Source organism: Erinaceus europaeus, chromosome 11 (assembly GCF_950295315.1).
Source record: "Erinaceus europaeus chromosome 11, mEriEur2.1, whole genome shotgun sequence".
Lineage (NCBI taxonomy): Eukaryota > Metazoa > Chordata > Mammalia > Eulipotyphla > Erinaceidae > Erinaceus > Erinaceus europaeus.
Genome location: NC_080172.1, coordinates 55,043,067 through 55,060,353, shown reverse-complemented (window position 1 = coordinate 55,060,353; position 17,287 = coordinate 55,043,067). Strand labels below are relative to the sequence as shown.

General features: G+C 42.9%; 1 protein-coding gene across 3 annotated transcripts in view; it reads left to right on the top strand.

Moving 5' to 3' along the window:
• Window positions 1-13,850, top strand: part of PRPF3 (pre-mRNA processing factor 3) — a 37,245-nt gene extending 23,395 nt beyond the window's left edge. For 2 of the 3 annotated variants that reach the window (XM_007531560.3, XM_060201754.1), the window contains 6 exons: window positions 2,034-2,133; window positions 2,305-2,418; window positions 3,922-4,040; window positions 4,325-4,408; window positions 6,417-6,478; window positions 13,495-13,850. In XM_007531560.3, the coding sequence (XP_007531622.1) occupies window positions 2,034-2,133; window positions 2,305-2,418; window positions 3,922-4,040; window positions 4,325-4,408; window positions 6,417-6,478; window positions 13,495-13,641 (626 nt within the window). In that variant the 3' untranslated portion in view covers window positions 13,642-13,850. Of the gene's footprint in view, window positions 1-2,033; window positions 2,134-2,304; window positions 2,419-2,510; window positions 4,041-4,324; window positions 4,409-6,416; window positions 6,479-13,494 lie in introns of those variants that run through there. The other variant, XR_009552571.1, reaches the window with a different exon arrangement.
• The last annotated feature ends 3,437 nt before the right edge of the window (window positions 13,851-17,287 follow it).

Below are 17,287 nucleotides of genomic sequence, written 5' to 3'. Positions count from 1 at the left end.
AGTGCAGGCACTGAGCCCTAGCAATAATCCTGGAGGCAAAAAAAAAAAAAAAAAAAGACCCAAAAAACTATGTATGTAATTCTCAAAACGTGAAAAATGAAACACTAATTTGAGAAACCTCCTATAATTTCTATTGTCAATCAGTAAGAATTTTTAATTCTGTGCTGGGAAGTAGATGCTGCTTCTTCCAATTTTTATTCTGTATTTTTTCCCCAAGACTTATTTCACAAAAGAAACTGAAAGATCAGAGCTCTACTTTAGCATATTTATAGTACTAGAGATCAGACCTGAGCCCTTAGGCGTGCAAGTCCCACATGCTACATTTGAACTACTTCCCAACTACTGTTTTATATATATTTTTTAAAAAGCACATTTATTCGTTGATATTTATGACAAAAAGACCAGACCACTACTCAAATCTGGAATATGTGGATCTAGGGGTTGAACTTGAGCTATCGCCTCAACCTATTTCTTTCTTTTCTTTTCTTTTCTTTTTAAGATTTTATTTATTTATGAGAAAGATAGGAAGAGAGAGAGAAAGAATCAGACATCACTCTGGCACATGTGCTGCCAGGGATCAAACTCAGGGCCTCATGCTTGAGAGTCCAAAGCTTTACTACTGCGCCACCTCCCGGACCACCTTTTTTTTTTTTTTTTTTTTTTTTTTTTTTTTATGTTTCTGGGGTTAGGGTTATTGCTGGGTTTAATTGCTGGCAGTACAAATCCACTGCTTCTGGTGGCTTTTTCCTTCTTCTTCTTCTCCTTCTCCTTCTCCTTTTTCTTCTTCTTCCTCCTCCTCTTCTTCCTCTTCTTCTTCTTCTTCCTCCCCCAGAGCACTGCTCAGGTCCGGTTTATAGTGGTGCAAGGGATTAAACCTTGGACTTTGGTGCCTCAGGTATGAGAGTCTCTCTACATAACCAATATGCTATATACTCCCAACTTTTTTTTTTTTTTTTTTAAGAAAAATCAGAGCATCACATGGAATACATGTTTACATGGAATGGTGGAAATTAGGTTCAGGACATCACACTTAAGAGTCTAATGCTTTATTCACTGTGCAATTCCTGTTTCCATTTTTTGAGAAAGAAGCAGACAGTGAAGCACTGCTCCACTATCCAGGGAGCTTCCCTTGCCCCACCTCCATGCTGCTCATAGAATCTCCTGTATGGTGCCTGGTTGTGAACACAGTACTTAAAATTTGCTAAAATATGTTCTGCATGCTAAACCATTTCCTAAGCTTCCATATTCAGTAAGATTTTGAAAGGCCATATGCTGGTGTACATGTTACCATGCACAAGTTTCTGCTTTCAAGCCCCCACTATACACCTGCAGGGGAGAAGCTTCATGAGCAGTGAAGTAATGCAGGTGTCTCTTTCCCTCTCTCTCTCCCTCTCTTTTAAATGTAGTTTCGTTTTATTTATTAGAAAGAGACAAAGAGTGGTCCGGGAGGTGGCGCAGTAGTAAAGCTTTGGACTCTCAAGCATGAGGTCGCGAGTTCGATCCCTGGCAGCACATGTGCCAGAGTGATTTCTGGTTCTTTCTCTCTCTCCTCCTATCTTACTCATAAATAAATAAAATCTTTAATTAAAAAGAGAGAGACAAAGAGAAACTGGGAAGGGAGGGAAGACTTGAGAGGGAGAGAGACACCTGCAGCCCTGCTTCATCACTTGTGGAGCTTTCCCCCTGCAGGTGGGGATCAGCGGCTTGAACCTGGGTCCTTGTGCACTGTAATGTGAATATTTAACCAGATGTGCCACCACCTGACCTGTTCTCTCTCCCTCTCTTATCTTCCCCTTCCATCTCAGTTTCTCTATTTCTACCCGATAAATAAACTGTTAATAAAAATATTTTGAGCTCTTTGATACATGTCAACTCCTGTGTGACCTTCCACAAATATTGAGTTGATTGGATGGACTTTTCAAGGAAGTGAAATTTAAACTGAGATTTGAAATAGGTAAACAATATGAATTATAGTGGTATTATCCCAGTTGGGGTGACTTAGGAGACTGATTTCTCTCCTCTGTTCACTGCAGTGAGAATTTCGAATTTGATGCGAGTGCTAGGAACAGAAGCTGTTCAAGATCCCACGAAGGTAGAAGCCCATGTCAGAGCTCAGATGGCAAAAAGACAGAAGTAAGTGCCATGGGGTTGGGTGGAAGCCTGGGCAAGTACCTTTCCCAAACTCTCCAGGGGGATCCATATTTGGAGGGAGGGGAGAGTCCTCCGTTGCTCTCTCTTTCCCTCAGCCCTGCCTCTGATCTTCAATGCCTTTCTCACTTGTGGATGTCCTTCCTGTCACGACAGAGCGCATGAAGAGGCCAACGCTGCCCGAAAACTTACAGCAGAACAGAGAAAGGTCAAGAAAATTAAAAAGCTTAAAGAAGACATTTCACAGGGGGTACACATATCTGTATATAGGTAGGTGTCCAATTAGGCTAGCCTCCCCCTTAAAAATGCCCAAACATTTTCCAGGTGCTTGAATCACAGTGCTTGAATTCTGTGCTTTCCAGGGACAGAATCACAGTGGCCTAAAAGCATACTTTACATCAGCCTCAATACTCTTACTAGTATGAATCAGGAATTAGTAAATCTTTTACAGTGGTGAGTGTTAAGATGTATTCTAGCTTCAAAGTCTTCTTAATGAACTAGTTGTTAAGAATGAATGAATATTTGTTCAGGCCAAGATGTAAACAAAGTACTATTTATTCTTTGTATAGCATAAAATATCTCATTTCTTTCAGAAGCATTAAAATGTACTTTCTAATAGGTTTGGAGGGGGGGAAAATGTACGTTCTCAGTAACAACGTTCTGATAAATTGCAGTAATCCTTACATTTCAACTCTAAAATGCACCTTATATACGGGGGGGGGACGGACACTTTTCCCCAGAGTGCTGCTTAGCTCTGGTTTATGGTGGTACTAGGGACTGAACCTGAGACTCTTGATCTAGTATGAAAGTCTGTTTGCATAATCATTATACTATCATCTCCAGCCACATTGTAAATACTTTCTTTTTCTATGATTTCACTTTATACTTTTATGTTAAATTACATATGTAACTTTTTTAAAATTTAGCTTCATTGGCTAGAGACCGCCAGAAATTGAGAGGGAAAGGGGAGATAGATAGGGAGAGCGAAAAAGACACCTACAGCACTGCTTCACCACTTGTAAAGCTTTCCCTCTAGTGGTGGGGACTGGGGGCTCGAACCCTTGTCCTTGGGCATTATAACGTGTGCCACCACCCAGCCCCCTGTAACTTTTTTCTTTAATTTTTATTTACCAGAGTACTGCTCAGCTCTGACTTGTGATTTTGGGGACTAAGACCACCAGTACCTTAAGCATAAAAGTTTGTTGTGCTACTTACTGGTGGCACTATCTTCTCAATTCAGATCTTCTCTTTTTTTAAGTGTACTCATATATAGGAGCGTAGTACCGTCTTGCTGCTTAGCTCATTACTGTAAAAAATGATACATTATATATTATAAAAGTAAAAATTTAATGTTTTTAAACTCGGACACTTCAGAAGGTAATTTACTGGAAAAGTCTTTCCTATTCTTAGATCTCTTAGAACTACTCACTATAGGTAGATTTAGGAAAACAAAGACTATGTTGATCTTTATGTTGTCAAGAAGTACTAGCTTAGAAATATCTCTGGATAGTGATAATTATTTACCCTTCATTTTTAGAAAGGTTTTGATTACCAGCTATTTGTAGTAAGGTATACACTCTTCACTCTAAAGAAGTACTAGATGGTAGAAATACTTTGTCTCATCAACTACCTTTTAAGGATTAGTATGTTTGCTTACTACAAAGGCCTTTGTTTTTTAGAGACTAAACCATTTTGGATTCATTTGTTTCCCATTCCATTCAGGCAGCTGCCAGTGCTAAAATGAAAGCTGTAACTAAACTTTCCCTTCTCCAGAGTTCGAAATTTGAGCAACCCCGCCAAGAAGTTCAAGATTGAGGCCAATGCGGGGCAACTGTACCTGACAGGGGTGGTGGTACTGCACAAGGATGTCAACGTGGTAGTAGTGGAAGGGGGTGAGTCTAAAAAAAAATTGAGGGAGATGGTCCCCAGGCAACCCTAGCCCTTAAAGGGGTTAGCATGGTGGGGAGAGAGAAGAAGATAGTATTTTAGAGCCTTATCAGAGAATAATATCCTGTGCCTCTTTTTCTGTTTTTATTGGAGTAAAAGGATCTTAAATGTGGTTCCTGGGATTGCTGCAAGTACAGTATATATGTCTCAATATTATATGAATTTGGATGTTATTCTCTACCCCATTCTTTTGCACAGCTTTGGCAAAATTCTCCTTCTCTATTTCCAGGCCCCAAGTCCCAGAAGAAATTTAAACGCCTTATGCTGCATCGGATAAAGTGGGATGAGCAGACCTCTAACACAAAGGGAGATGGTGAATGGGGGTTAGAGGCAATAAAGTGGGAGGTGGGGATAGTAATTCTATCTCCTTCTGACACTCTTACTAACGTTAGTTAATGTTCAGTGTTTAGTTAATGTTTAGTCCTCTCAAACTATGAGCATGCCAGATATATATATATAAAATTTTTGTGGGTGGGGGTAGATAGCATAATCGTTATACAGACTCTCATGCCTGAGGCTCCATAGTCGCAGGTTCAGTTCCCCACACCACCATAAGCCAGAGCTGAGCAGTGCTCTGGTTAAATAATAATAGTAATAATGATTTTTATTATATGATCAAACCATGAGTTTTATTCTGCCAATTTTTGAAGGCCGTTTTACTAGTTGGTTTCCATGTCTATCCTAGGTCTGGAGACTAGTTATATGAATTTAATTTATAAAAACTCATAGTTTTTTGTGGTCTGGGAGGTGGTGTACTGGATAGGGTATTGAACTCTCAAACATGAGGACCTGAGTTCAGTTCCTGGCAGCACATGTACCAGAGTGATGTCTGGTTCTCTCTCTCTCTCTCCTGTCATTTCTCATGAATAAATAAGTAAAATCTTTTTTAAAAAATTTAAAAGCTCATAGTTTTGGGGGTTGAGCATTAGTGTACTGGGTTAAGTACACATAGTATTAAGTGCAAGGACCTGCACAAGGATCCCAGTTCAGACCCCCGGCTCCCCACCTGCAGGGAATGCTGGATGCACAAGCAGCGAAGCAGGTCTACAGGTGTCTATGTTGCTCTACTTCTCTCTGACTTCCCTCCCCTCTCAATTTCTCTCTGCCCTGTCCTATAAAAAATAGCCTCCAGCTTCACACTGCAAGTGCTGAGCCCCAGAAGTAACCCCTGGAGGCAAAAACAAAAAAAAAAGTTTGTTTTACACCTTTAAAAAAATTTATTGGGGGAGTCGGGCTGTAGCGCAGCGGGTTAAGCGCAGGTGGCGCAAAGCAGAAGGACCGGCATAAGGATCCCGGTTCGAACCCCGGCTCCCCACCTGCAGGGGAGTCGCTTCACAAGCGGTGAAGCAGGTGTCTATCTTTCTCTTCCCCTCTCTGTCTTCCCCTCCTCTCTCCATTTCTCTCTGTCCTACCCAACAACGAACAACATCAACAGTGGCAATAATAATAACCACAACGAGGCTACAACAAGGGCAACAAAAGTCCGGGGGATGGCCTCCAGGAATGGTAGAATCATGGTGCAGGCACTGAGCCCAGCAATAATCCTAGAGGAAAAAAAAAACAAAAAACTATTTTTAGAACAAACACATAAAGGGCTATTTCTATGCAATAAATAAATAAGGATAATAATAATAATTAAAGGCATGCACAATAACACGCAGGAGGACCTAGCTGTAAGTCCTAGCTCACTATAAGGGAGCACTTGAAGGGAAAGAGCTTCAAGCATAGTGCTATAATGTCTCTCCGTTTCTCTCTCTTGTCTCTCACCCTCTAGAGGATTAGACTCCAAAGTACTCTGGCCTGGCCCTGCCAAGGCAACCACCAGCAAGACTCAAAATTCAATACATCTAGGAGCATTTTTCAAAACATTAAGTGCTAATTTTGAGTTGATAAGCTTGTATGGCCCATGATTGATGTTATAAATATTCAAACCCTTGACAGAAAGAGAAAAAAAAAAAGAAAAAAAAGGTACCCCTACCCCCAACCAGATTGGAGGAAGAGAATAAATGACTGGCAGGAGCAGTGGAGTCAGTCAGGCACCAAGTCCTAGGGATAATCCTGGTGGCAAAAATAAGTAATTTGAATTATTTATTGTTAGGTTACGTTTTTTGTTTTTTTTGGTAAAGATTTTATTTATTAATGAGAAAGATAGGAGGAGCGAGAAAGAACCAGACATCACTCTGGCACATGTGCTGCCAGGGATCGAACTCATGCTTGAGAGTCCAAATCTTTATCACTGCACCACCTCCCGGATGACAGCTTGTATCTTGATTGGTAGTTTTACATATAGATGAAGATTTAGCTATATTATCTTTTTTCAGATGATGAGGAGTCTGATGAAGAAGCTGTGAAGAAAACCAACAAATGTGTACTAGTCTGGGAGGTAAGTGGTCCTTCAGTAAAATACTGAAGCAGGAATTTAACCAATTCCTGAGTCCTTAGAACATTGAGAAGGAACAATGGAATGGTGAAAAGTAAATGACTATTAACCCCTTAAGTAACTGGTATATCTTTTTGGAATTGTTAAATATTTAGTAACAAATTCTTCCTGATTATATTTTAGTTAAATTGATGAGTGTATGGTATAAGCCATGTGGGAGAGAGTGTATCAAAAGCTAGTCATGAGGATACATATTTTCAATGAAGTTATTTATTTCAGATCTAAATACAACATTTCAGATACTTTATTACTTTTTACAATTTATTTGTTAATGAAAAAGAGGGGAGAGGGAACACCAGTTTCACTGGCACATGTAATCAGGGAATCAAACTCTGGACATTGTGTGTGAGAATCCAACTCTTTAGCCACTACACCACTTCTTGGGCTGCAGTTAATTACTTTTGAGACTGAGCAGAGGGAAATGTCATAATGGTTATGCAAAGAGACTTTTGTGTCTGAGGCTCCAAAATCCCAGGTTCAACCCCTTGCACCACCATAAACCAGAGCTGAGCAGTGCTCTGGGTTTAAAAGAAGGAAGGGAAGAGTAAGGAAGTTAGACAGGTAATGAGAGAGGGGAAGATAAACACAGAGCCAAACTTTTCTTCAGTATGCAGTGTACACCAGGCTCAAACCTGGGCTATACGCATGGCAAAGCAGGCCAGCTATCTTGCTGGCCTAAGTTGAACATTTTTATTAAATGCTAGGCCAGAATGATAGCTCGGCCTGTTAGAGGAGTAACTTGAATGCCTGAGACACCAGAGGCTACATGCTCAATCCGTTACTACCTTATGCAAGAGCAAAGCAGTACTCCTTTTTTATTTTCTCTCATTATAAATAAATAGAAGCAGTTGCCTCTCTCTTTACTGATGTGCCTCCGTCTGTCTCCCCTTTGAAGCAGATGGTCTTCTCTTCTTTATTCCAACAAAATTCCTATAACTTTTAAAAAGAATGATGATCCCACTCATAAACAGAAGTTGAGAAAGAATAACAGAAAGGGAAACCCAAAGCAGGATCTGACTAAATTTGGAGTAGGGCACCAAAGTGAAAACCCTGGGTTGAGGGTGAGGGTGGATGTTCAGCTTCATGGGGGGGGGGGGGGGAATGGGACACAGTCCTTTGGTGGTGGGAATGGTGTTTATGAAAAGTTAAAAAAGAATGAGGGGAGTCAGGCGGTAGTGCAGTGGTTTAAGCGCGCGTAGCACAAAGCCCAAGAACCAGCGGAAGGATCACAGTTCGAGGCCCCGGCTCCCCACCTGCAAGAGGGGTCGCTTCACAAGTGGTGAAGAAGGTCTGCAGGTGTCTTATCTTTCTCTTCCCCTCTCTGTCTTCCCCATCTCTCTCCGTTTCTCTTCTATCCAACAACGACGACGAAATCAAAACAACAAGGGCAACAAAAGGGGGGGAAAATAACCTCCAGGAGCAGTTGATTCCTGGTGCAGGCACCAAGCCCCAGCAATAACCTTGGAGGGAAAAAAAAAAAAGAAGGAGGGGGTCAGGCAGTAGCGCAGGTGGCCCCAATCACAAGAATCTCTGCATCTCCTGGGCTGTGTCAAAGTGTGAATGGAGATGCGACTGACCCTGGGACCTACCCATCCACTGACAGGCTGTTCTAGACAGGTCTGTCTCTGTCTTCCAGCCCCAGAGCACCATGGCCCTCCTGCTTGGCCCCTGCCAAAACACGCCCAGCATAGGCTGTGAGAAGGTGTGCCCATGGCCCACCCTTGAACATTGCAGATTCCCATCATAATGGTAGACACATGTGCCCAGAAATAATACCCCCTCCCCCATCCTGTGTGTGGGGGTTTGTTTTTTTTTTTTGAAGCTGGGAGTTTGGCCCTCCTCTCCAGACTGTGGCGGCCACCCTGCTCCCAGTGTTAGGGTAATGTGGGGGTTCCAGAGCCCTGGTTCTATTTAAAGGCAATTTTTATTTAAAAAACAAACAAATAAATAAACAATAAAACAACAAGGGCAACAATAGGGAAAGTAAATTAAAAATAAAGAATAATGAATAAATAAAAAGAAGGGCTAGGCAATGGCACACTTGGTTGAGTACATGTGAAAATACACAAGGATCTAGGTTCAAGCCCCCAGTCCCTTACCTGGAGAACTTTTTTTTTTTTCTTTTTGCCTCCAGGGTTGTTGCTGGGGCTCAGTGCTTGCACTACGAATCCACTGTTCCTGGAGGCTTTTTTTTTTAAATATTTATTTATTCCCTTCTGTTGTCCTTTTTTTATTGTTGTTATTGATGTCATCGTTGGATAGGACAGAGAGAAATGGAGAGAGGAGGGTAAGACAGAGAGGTGGAGAGAAAGACAGACACCTGTAGACCTGCTTCACCTCCTGTGAAGCGACTCCCCTGCAGGTGGGGAGCCGGGGGCTCAAACTGGGATCCTTACGCCGGTCCTTGTGCTTTGTACCACGTGCGCTTAACCTGCTGCGCTACCGCCCGACTTCCCCGGCTTTTTTTTTTTTTTTTAATGTTTATTTTCCCTTTTGTTGTCCTTGTTTTTTATTGTTGTAGTTAGATAGGACAGAAATAGAGGAGGGGCGCAAAGCACAAGGACCGGCATAAGGATCCCGGTTCGAACCCCGGCTCCCCACCTGCAGGGGAGTCGCTTCACAGGCGGTGAAGCAGGTCTGCAGGTGTCTGTCTTTCTCTCCTCCTCTCTGTCTTCCCCTCCTCTCTCCATTTCTCTCTGTCCTATCCCAACAATGACAACAACAATACTAACTACAACAATAAAACAACAAGGGCAACAAAAGGGAATAAATAAAATAAATATTTTAAAAAAAGAAAGAAATAGAGGAGGGGAAGACAGAGACGGGGAGAGAAAGAGAGACACCTGCAGACCTGCTTCACCCCTTGTGAAGCGACTCCCCTGCAGGTGGGGAGCCAGGGGAGCTCAAGCCAGGATTCTTATGCTAGTCCTTGTGCTTTGCACCACATGCACTTAACCCGCTGCGCTACTGCCTGACTCCTCTGGAGACTATTTTTCCCCTTTTGTTGCCCTTGTTGTTATCATCGCCATTCTTGTTATTATTATTGTTATTGTCATTGCTATCGTTGGTGGTGGTTAGGACAGAGAGAAATGGAGAGAGGAGAGGAAGACGGGGGTGGGGGGAGAGAGAAAGATAGACACCTGCAGACCTGTTTCACCGCTTGTGAAGCAACCCACCTGCAGGTGGGGAGCCTGGGGCCTGAACCGGCATCCTTATGCCAGTCCTTGAGCTTTGCACCATGTTTTGCTTGACCCACTGACCCACTGCGCTACCATCGGATCCCCTGAGGAGAAGCTTTAAAAGCACTCGAGTGGGGGCTGTACAGTAGTACTCTGGGTTAAGTATAAGGATCTCGGTTTGAGCCTCTGGCTCTCAACCTGCAGGAAAGTCACTTCACAAGCAGTGAAGCAGGTCTACAGGTGTCTTATCTCTTTCACCCTCTCTTTTTTCCCCTCCTCTCTCAATTTCTTCTCTGCCCTATTCAACAACAGCAGCAGCATCTACAACAACAATGGAAGGGGGGGGCTGCAGGTCTCTTTGTCTCTCTCCCTCTCTATCTCCTGCTACCCTCTCAATTTCTGGCTGTCTTTATCCAATAAATAGATGATTACAATTTTTTAAAAATATGGCCGCCAGGAGCAGTGGATTCATAGTACAGGCACTGAATCCCAAGGATAACCCTGGAGGTAAAATAATAATAAATAAATAAATAAATAAATAAAAGCAGTGAAGCAGGTCTGCAGGTGTCTTCTCCCTCTCCAGTAAAACAGACTGGAGGTGGTGCCTCAACTGGTAAACTGCCAGACTGTTACCAGCTGCTCAATCTTTCTATAGGCTTCTCTCTATCCACGAGCCACACATGTTTGTACTCACCGGTGATTTGGTGGGTTCCTAAAGTTGATCTAGTTCTGCCTTCAAATAAACAAAATTTTAAAAACAAATAGATCTAATAATATTTAATCTTTTTGTTTGTTTTTTACCAGAGCAATACTCAGCTGTGGTTATGTTGGTGTAGGTAATTGAACATAGGACTTGAAAGCCTTATTGTACTGTCTCCCCTGCCCTAAATTGTTTTCTTCTAAGGATTCTCTGTTTTTGTTTTTTCTTCTAAGAATTTTAAAATAATTATATGGTTGTCAATGTAATCTTAATTTAAAAGATTAAATACAATTTTGCAACTATTAACATTTTTTTTATATTATCTATTTATTGGATAGAGACAGCTAGAAATCGAGAGGGAGAGAGAGGGCAAGGGTAGATAGCATAATGATTATGCAAAGAGACTCTCATGTCTGAGGCTTCAAAGTCCCAGGTTCAATCCCCTGCATTACCATAAGCCAGAGCTGAGCAGTGCTCTGGTGAAAAGGGTGGGGTGGCAAGGGAGAGAGACAGAGGGACACCTGCAACACTGCTTCACCACTGCAGGTAGGGACCAGGGGCTTAAGCCCACGTCTTTGTGCATTGTAACATACGCACTCAACCAGGTGCGACACTACTAGGCCCTTTGCAACTCTTAAAATGTGTCGCCATACCTCATCTACCACCAAAGGCACTTTTACCCCCTCCACCTTTAGTCAGTCCATCAAATTTCATTAGTAACCTAGCCAGATAAGAGTGTTCTTGGTTCAAGATCTTTTCCACTGATCACAGTTCTTTCAGGCTTTCATGTTTCTGTTGGGAAATTAGCTGATAATTTTATGTGGCTCCTTTGTAGCCTTTTGCATTTAGTGCTTTTGGATTCTTACCTTTGTATCTTATGGCTGCCACTGAAATTACAATATGTCTTGAAGGGTGTCTAGTTTGGTTTGGTTTGGTTTGTTATTATTTGAACTTGCTGGAATGAAGAATTTCCTTCCTCAGTGTGGGGAGACTCTCCATTAACATTTCTTCAAATAAGATTTCTGTTCCGGGGGTTGGGCGGTAGTGCAGCGGGTTAAGCGCACATTGCGCAAAGCACAAGGAGTGGCATAAGGATCCTGGTTCAAGCCCCCGGCTCCCCACCTGCAGGGGGGTCGCTTCACTAGTGGTGAAGCAGGTCTGCAGGTGTCTATCTTTCTCTCCCCCTTTCTGTCTTCCCCTCCTTTCTGTCCTGTCCAGCAACAACGACATCAATGACAACAATAATTATAATAACCACAGCAACAATACAACAACAAGGGCAACAGAAAGGGTGAAAAAAATGGCCTCCAGGAGCAGTGGATTCGTGGTGCAGGCACGGAGCCTCAGCAATAACCTTGGAGGCAAAAAAAAAAAAAAGAATTCTGTTCCTCTCTATTGAAAGCATGAAATTCTGAATTCTCTCCCTGGCATTGCATTGGGTTGTCAGAAAAGGCATCACTTCTTTTTTATTTATTTATTTATTTGAGAAAGGAGGGGAGATAGAGAGGGATGAGACAGAAAGACACCTGCAGCACCGCTTCACCACTTGTGAAGCTTTCACCCTGAAAGTAGGGACCAGGAGCTTAAACCCAGGTCCTTGGCAGTGTAGTATCTGCATTTAACTGCCTGTGCTACCACCTAGCCCAATTTAATTTTCTTTCTTTCTTTTATTCCTTCCAGAGCACCGAGCAGCTCTGGTTTATAGTGGTACAGGGGATTGAACCTACAACTTCGGAGCCTCAGGCATGAGAGTCTCTTTTTTTTTTTTTTTTCCTAGTTTCTTTTTTTTTTAATTTTTTTTTTTAATTTAAGAAAGGATTAATTAACAAAACCATAGGGTAGGAGGGGTACAACTCCACACAATTCCCACCGCCCAATCTCCATATCCCACCCCCTCCCCCGATAGCTTTCCCATTCTCTATCCCTCTTGAGAGTCTCTTTGCATAAACATTATGCTGTCTACCCCTGCTTGCTATCTTGTCTATCTGTCTCTCTCTGCCAGAGCATTGATCAGCTTGGTTTGTAGCGGTGCAGGTGATTGAACCTGAGACTTTGTGGAGCCTCAGGCATCATAGTCAGTTTGCATAATCATTATGCTATGTGCCCTGCCTCCAGCTTAATTTTATATGCAAAAATACATCATGACTTTTCTGATAACCCACAAAAGCCAGAGTGAGAATGATGCTCAGGTTCCCTCTCTCTTTCTGAAAATAAATAAACCTTAAAAACATAATTAGGGATTCAAGCAGTAGTGCAGCGGGTGGCGCAAAGCCCTTTGCAAGGACTAGCATAAGGATCCTGGTTCGAGCCCCCAGCTCCTCACCTGCAGGGGAGTCGCTTCACAAGCCGTGAAGCAGGTCTGCAGGTGTCTATCTTTCTCTCCCCCCCTCTGTCTTCCCCTACTCTCTCCATTTCTCTCTGTCCTGTCCAATAACAATGACATCAATAATGACAATAATAATACAAGAGCAACAAAAGGGAATAAACAAATAAAAACTAAAAAAAGTAAAAAATAAATAAAAATTAGAGAGCTGGGTGGTCCAGGAGATGGCGCAGTGGCTAAGGCACTAGACTCTCAAGCATGAGGTCCTGAGTTCAATCCCTGGCAGCACATGTACCAGAGTGATGTCTGGTTCTTTCTCTCCTCCTCTCTTTCTCATTAATAAATAAATAAAATCTAAAAAAAAAAAATTTAGAGAGCTGGGTGTAGTGCAGCAGGCTAAGTGCACATGGCGTCAAACACAAGGACGAATGCTAGGATCCCATTTTGAGCCCCTGGATCCCCACCTGCGGGGGCGGGGGGGCACTTCACAAGCAATGAAGCAGGCTTGCAGGTGTCTTATCTTTCCCCCTCTGTCTTCCCCTCCTCTCTCAATTACTCTCTGTCCTGTCCAACAACAATAATAATGATGAACAAGGGCTACAAAAAAGAAAAACATAGTATCCAGGAGCAGTAAATCCATAGTGCAGGCACCAAGCCCCAGCGATAACCTGGAGGCAAAAGAAATGAAATAATAAATAAAAATTAAAGCTGAATTAGAAGTTACAGCATTTTTATTACAGATTTTGTTCTTTCCCAGGGTACAGCCAAAGACCGGAGCTTTGGGGACATGAAGTTCAAACAGTGTCCTACAGAGAACATGGCCCGGGAACATTTCAAAAAGCATGGGGCTGAACACTACTGGGACCTTGCACTGAGTGAATCTGTATTGGAGTCTACTGACTGAAACTACTGCAAGCCCTCCCTTTTTGCCTTTGTCTCTGTAGTCCTCTTCCTTCCTCTGTTTTTTAACCAGTGCCCACTTGTGTATGTGATCTCAGAATTGTGCCAAGCTGACAGTGGGACCAAGGGGGTACACTTTGTTCCCTTCCCCAGTCAGCCTGGTGCTGCCCTTTGTCTCCCTTATGTGCATATAATTAAAGAGTTATTTTTAAACTTTGTGTGATATTTTTTCATACATAAATAGTAGAATTTGTATCTTCAGGTGATCTTTTCTTTAAACACAGCAATTGCTATGGAAAAAGAAAACAGTCCTATTTGTGTATAAAAGGAAGATGTGTACTTTTGATGTCAAATGGGCATTTCTGACATTTTGGAGCAAGAGTGGTGATAACTTTTTCTGCAGCAGAGTGAAGCAGGAAGAGGTAGTAAGTGAATAAGGCAGGTATCTGTGGGAGAAAATGTTTGTTTAACTTCAGAAGGTAGGATCATGAGGTAGACCCCAGTCTTAATAAATAAGTGGTTTTGGCAAGAAATCAGTTCCTCAAAAAGATGCATGTATGGGTGCCAGGTGGTAGTGCAGCGGGTTAAGCGCACGTGGCACAAAGCACAAGGACCAGTGTAAGGATCCCAGCTCGAGCCCCCAACTCCTCACTAGGGGAGTCTCTTCACAAGTGGTGAAGCAGGTCTCTAAGTGTCTACCTTTTTCTTCCTCTCTGTCTTCCCTTCCTTCCCCTCCTCTCTCCATTTCTCTCTGTCCTATCCAACAATGACATCAACAACAATAATTACAACAACAATAAAAAGGGCAACAAAAAGGAAATCGTTTTTAAAATATAAAAAAAAATTAAATTAAAATAATATTAATAGGGAGTCGGGAGGTTGTGCAGTGGGTTAAGTGCATGTGGCAAAAAGCGCAAGGACCAGAATAAGGATCCGGTTCAAGTCCCTGGCTCCCCACCCATAGGGAAGTTACTTCACAGGTGGTAAAGCAGGTCTACAGGTGTCTCTCCCCATCTCTGTCTTCCCCTCCTCTCTCCATTTCTCTGTCCTATCTAACGACGACATCAATAACAACAATAATAAATACAACAATAAACAAGGGCAACAAGGAAAATATTTTAAAAAATTTTAAAAGAATGAGAAGATAGTTTGGAACAGCTCTAGCACATGGTGATTAAAGGAATTGGTAAGCGCATGTGGCACAAAGCACAAGGACCAGCAGAAGGATCCCGGTTCGAGCCCCTGGCTCCCCACCTATAGGAGAGTCGCTTCATAAGCAGTGGAGCAGGTCTGCAGGTGTTTTATCTTTCTCTCCTCTGTCTTCCCTCCTCTCCATTTCTGTCCTATCCAACAATGACATTAATAACTACAACAACAATGAAAAACAAAAGGGAAAATTAAAATATTTTAAAAATTACAAAAAAAATTTTAAAAAGGAATTGAAACCTAGGGCCTCAGGCAGACAAGTCCTGTGATTTAATGCTGAACTATTCCTTATTACAAAACTCCTTTGCTTTAAAGGGCTCTAGAATTAAAGGCAAAATCCCTCCTGGTGAGAAATGCTTTCCATTAAGTCCTTCCCTCCAGGGCTGGAGAGGAGGCTCTATTTAACAGTGTAGCAAACTCTCATGAGTGAGGCCTCAGTGATCACAAGTAAAACCCCTACTATCACTAGAAGCCAGTCAAGCAATGTTCTGGATATAAATGAATAAATAAATCTCACCCATCATCTCTCAGTGCTTATCTGACCACCTGTTTCCTCTCTTCCTCCTCTTTCTCCTCTTCCCCATTTCCCCTCCTCCCCCCTCCTCCTCCAAGTATGGAACACTTCACAAGTTTGCATGTTGTAGTTATTACTGTTGTTATTGATGTCGTTGTTGGATAGGACAGAAAGAAATCGAGAGAGATGGGGAAGACGGGGAGAGAAAGACACCTGCAGACCTGCTTCACCGCCTGTGAAGCGATTCCCTTGCAGGTGGGGAGCGGGGGTGGGGGGGGTGGGGGGGGCTCAAACTGGGATCCTTATTCTGGTCCTTGCACTTTGCGACACCTGCACTTAACCTGCTGTGCTACTGCCCAACTCCCAATAAATAAAAATTAAAAGAGAGAGAGAGAGAGAAAGAACCAGGGCATCACTATAGCACATGCAATGTTATCAAACTCAGGACCTCTTGTTAGAAAATTGAGGGTCCAGGGAGTCGGGCGGTGGCGCAGTGGGTTAAGCGCAAGTGGCGCAAAGCGCAGGGACCGGCGTAAGGATCCCGGTTCGAGCCCCCGGCTCGCCACCTGCAGGGGAGTCGCTTCACGGGCGGTGAAGCAGGTCTGCAGGTGTCTGTCTATCTTTCTCTCCCCTCTCTCTCTGTCTTCCCCTCCTCTCCCCATTTCTCTCTGTCCTATCCAACAACAAAGCAACGTCAACAATGGCAATAATAACCGCATCGAGGCTGCAACAACTAGGGCAACAAAAAGGGGGAAAAAATGGCCTCCAGGAGCGGTGGATTCATGGTGCAGGCACCGAGCCCAGCAATAACCCTGGAGGAAAAAAAAAAAAAAGAAAAAGAAAATTGAGGGTCCAACACTTTACCTATTGTGCCAAATCTTGGGCTGCATATTTTATTTACTGTTCCTTATGTCAGCATGTTCTCTCCATCTTCTCCAAGTTTGCTCGATTACCTGTTTTCAACTTTCAGATGGCCACTTCCTTTCAGAAGCCTTTAAAATGCCCAATTACCATGTCCATTCTTACTCAGCATCATATACACAATATCCTCTCTCTCTCTGAGCTTCACATCTCTTCATAGACTTTATTATTACCAGATAATACATTTATGGAGCAGGGCAGGGAAGGTAGCATAATGATTATGCAAAAAGACTCATGCCTGAGTCTCAGAGATCTCAGGTTCAATCCTCTGCATCATCATAAGCCAAAGTTGAATAGTGCTCTAGTTAAAACAAAAACCCAACAACAATAAAAACTATAGGGAAGAGGGCACAGTGGTGGCCCCACTTGCAGAGGGAACACTTCATGAGTGGCGAAGCAGGCAGGGCTGCAGGTGTCTATCTTTCTCTCCCCCACTCTATCTCCCCTTCCCTCTCAATTTCTCTCTGTCCTGCCAAGTAAAAAAAGAAAAAAGAAAAAAAAAAAGGCTGTGTGCCAGGCAGTAGTGCAGCAGGTTAAGCACACATGGTACAAAGCACTAGGACCCACATAAGGCTCCCGGTTGGAGCCCCTGGCTCCCCACCTGCAGAGGGGTCGCTTCACAAGTGGTGAAGCAGATCTGCAGGTGTCTATATTTCTATCTTTCCCCCTCTCCGTCTTCCCCTCCTCGTTTGATTTTTCTCTGTCCTATCCAACAGCAATAACAACAACAAGGGCAACAAAAGGGAAAAAAAAAAAAGCCTCCAGGAGCAGTGGATTCATAGTGCAGGCACTGAACCCCAGCGATAACCCTGGTGGCAATAAATTAATAAATAGACAAATAAGCTATTTTAATTTTTTTTTCTTTTAGGGGCTGGGTGATGGTGTACCTGGTTGAGCGCACATGTTAGAATGCACAGTGACTCAGGTATGAGCCCCAGGACCCCACCTGCAGGGGGAAAGCTTTGTGAGTGGTAAAGCAATGTTGCAGGTGTCTCTCTGTTTCTCTTCC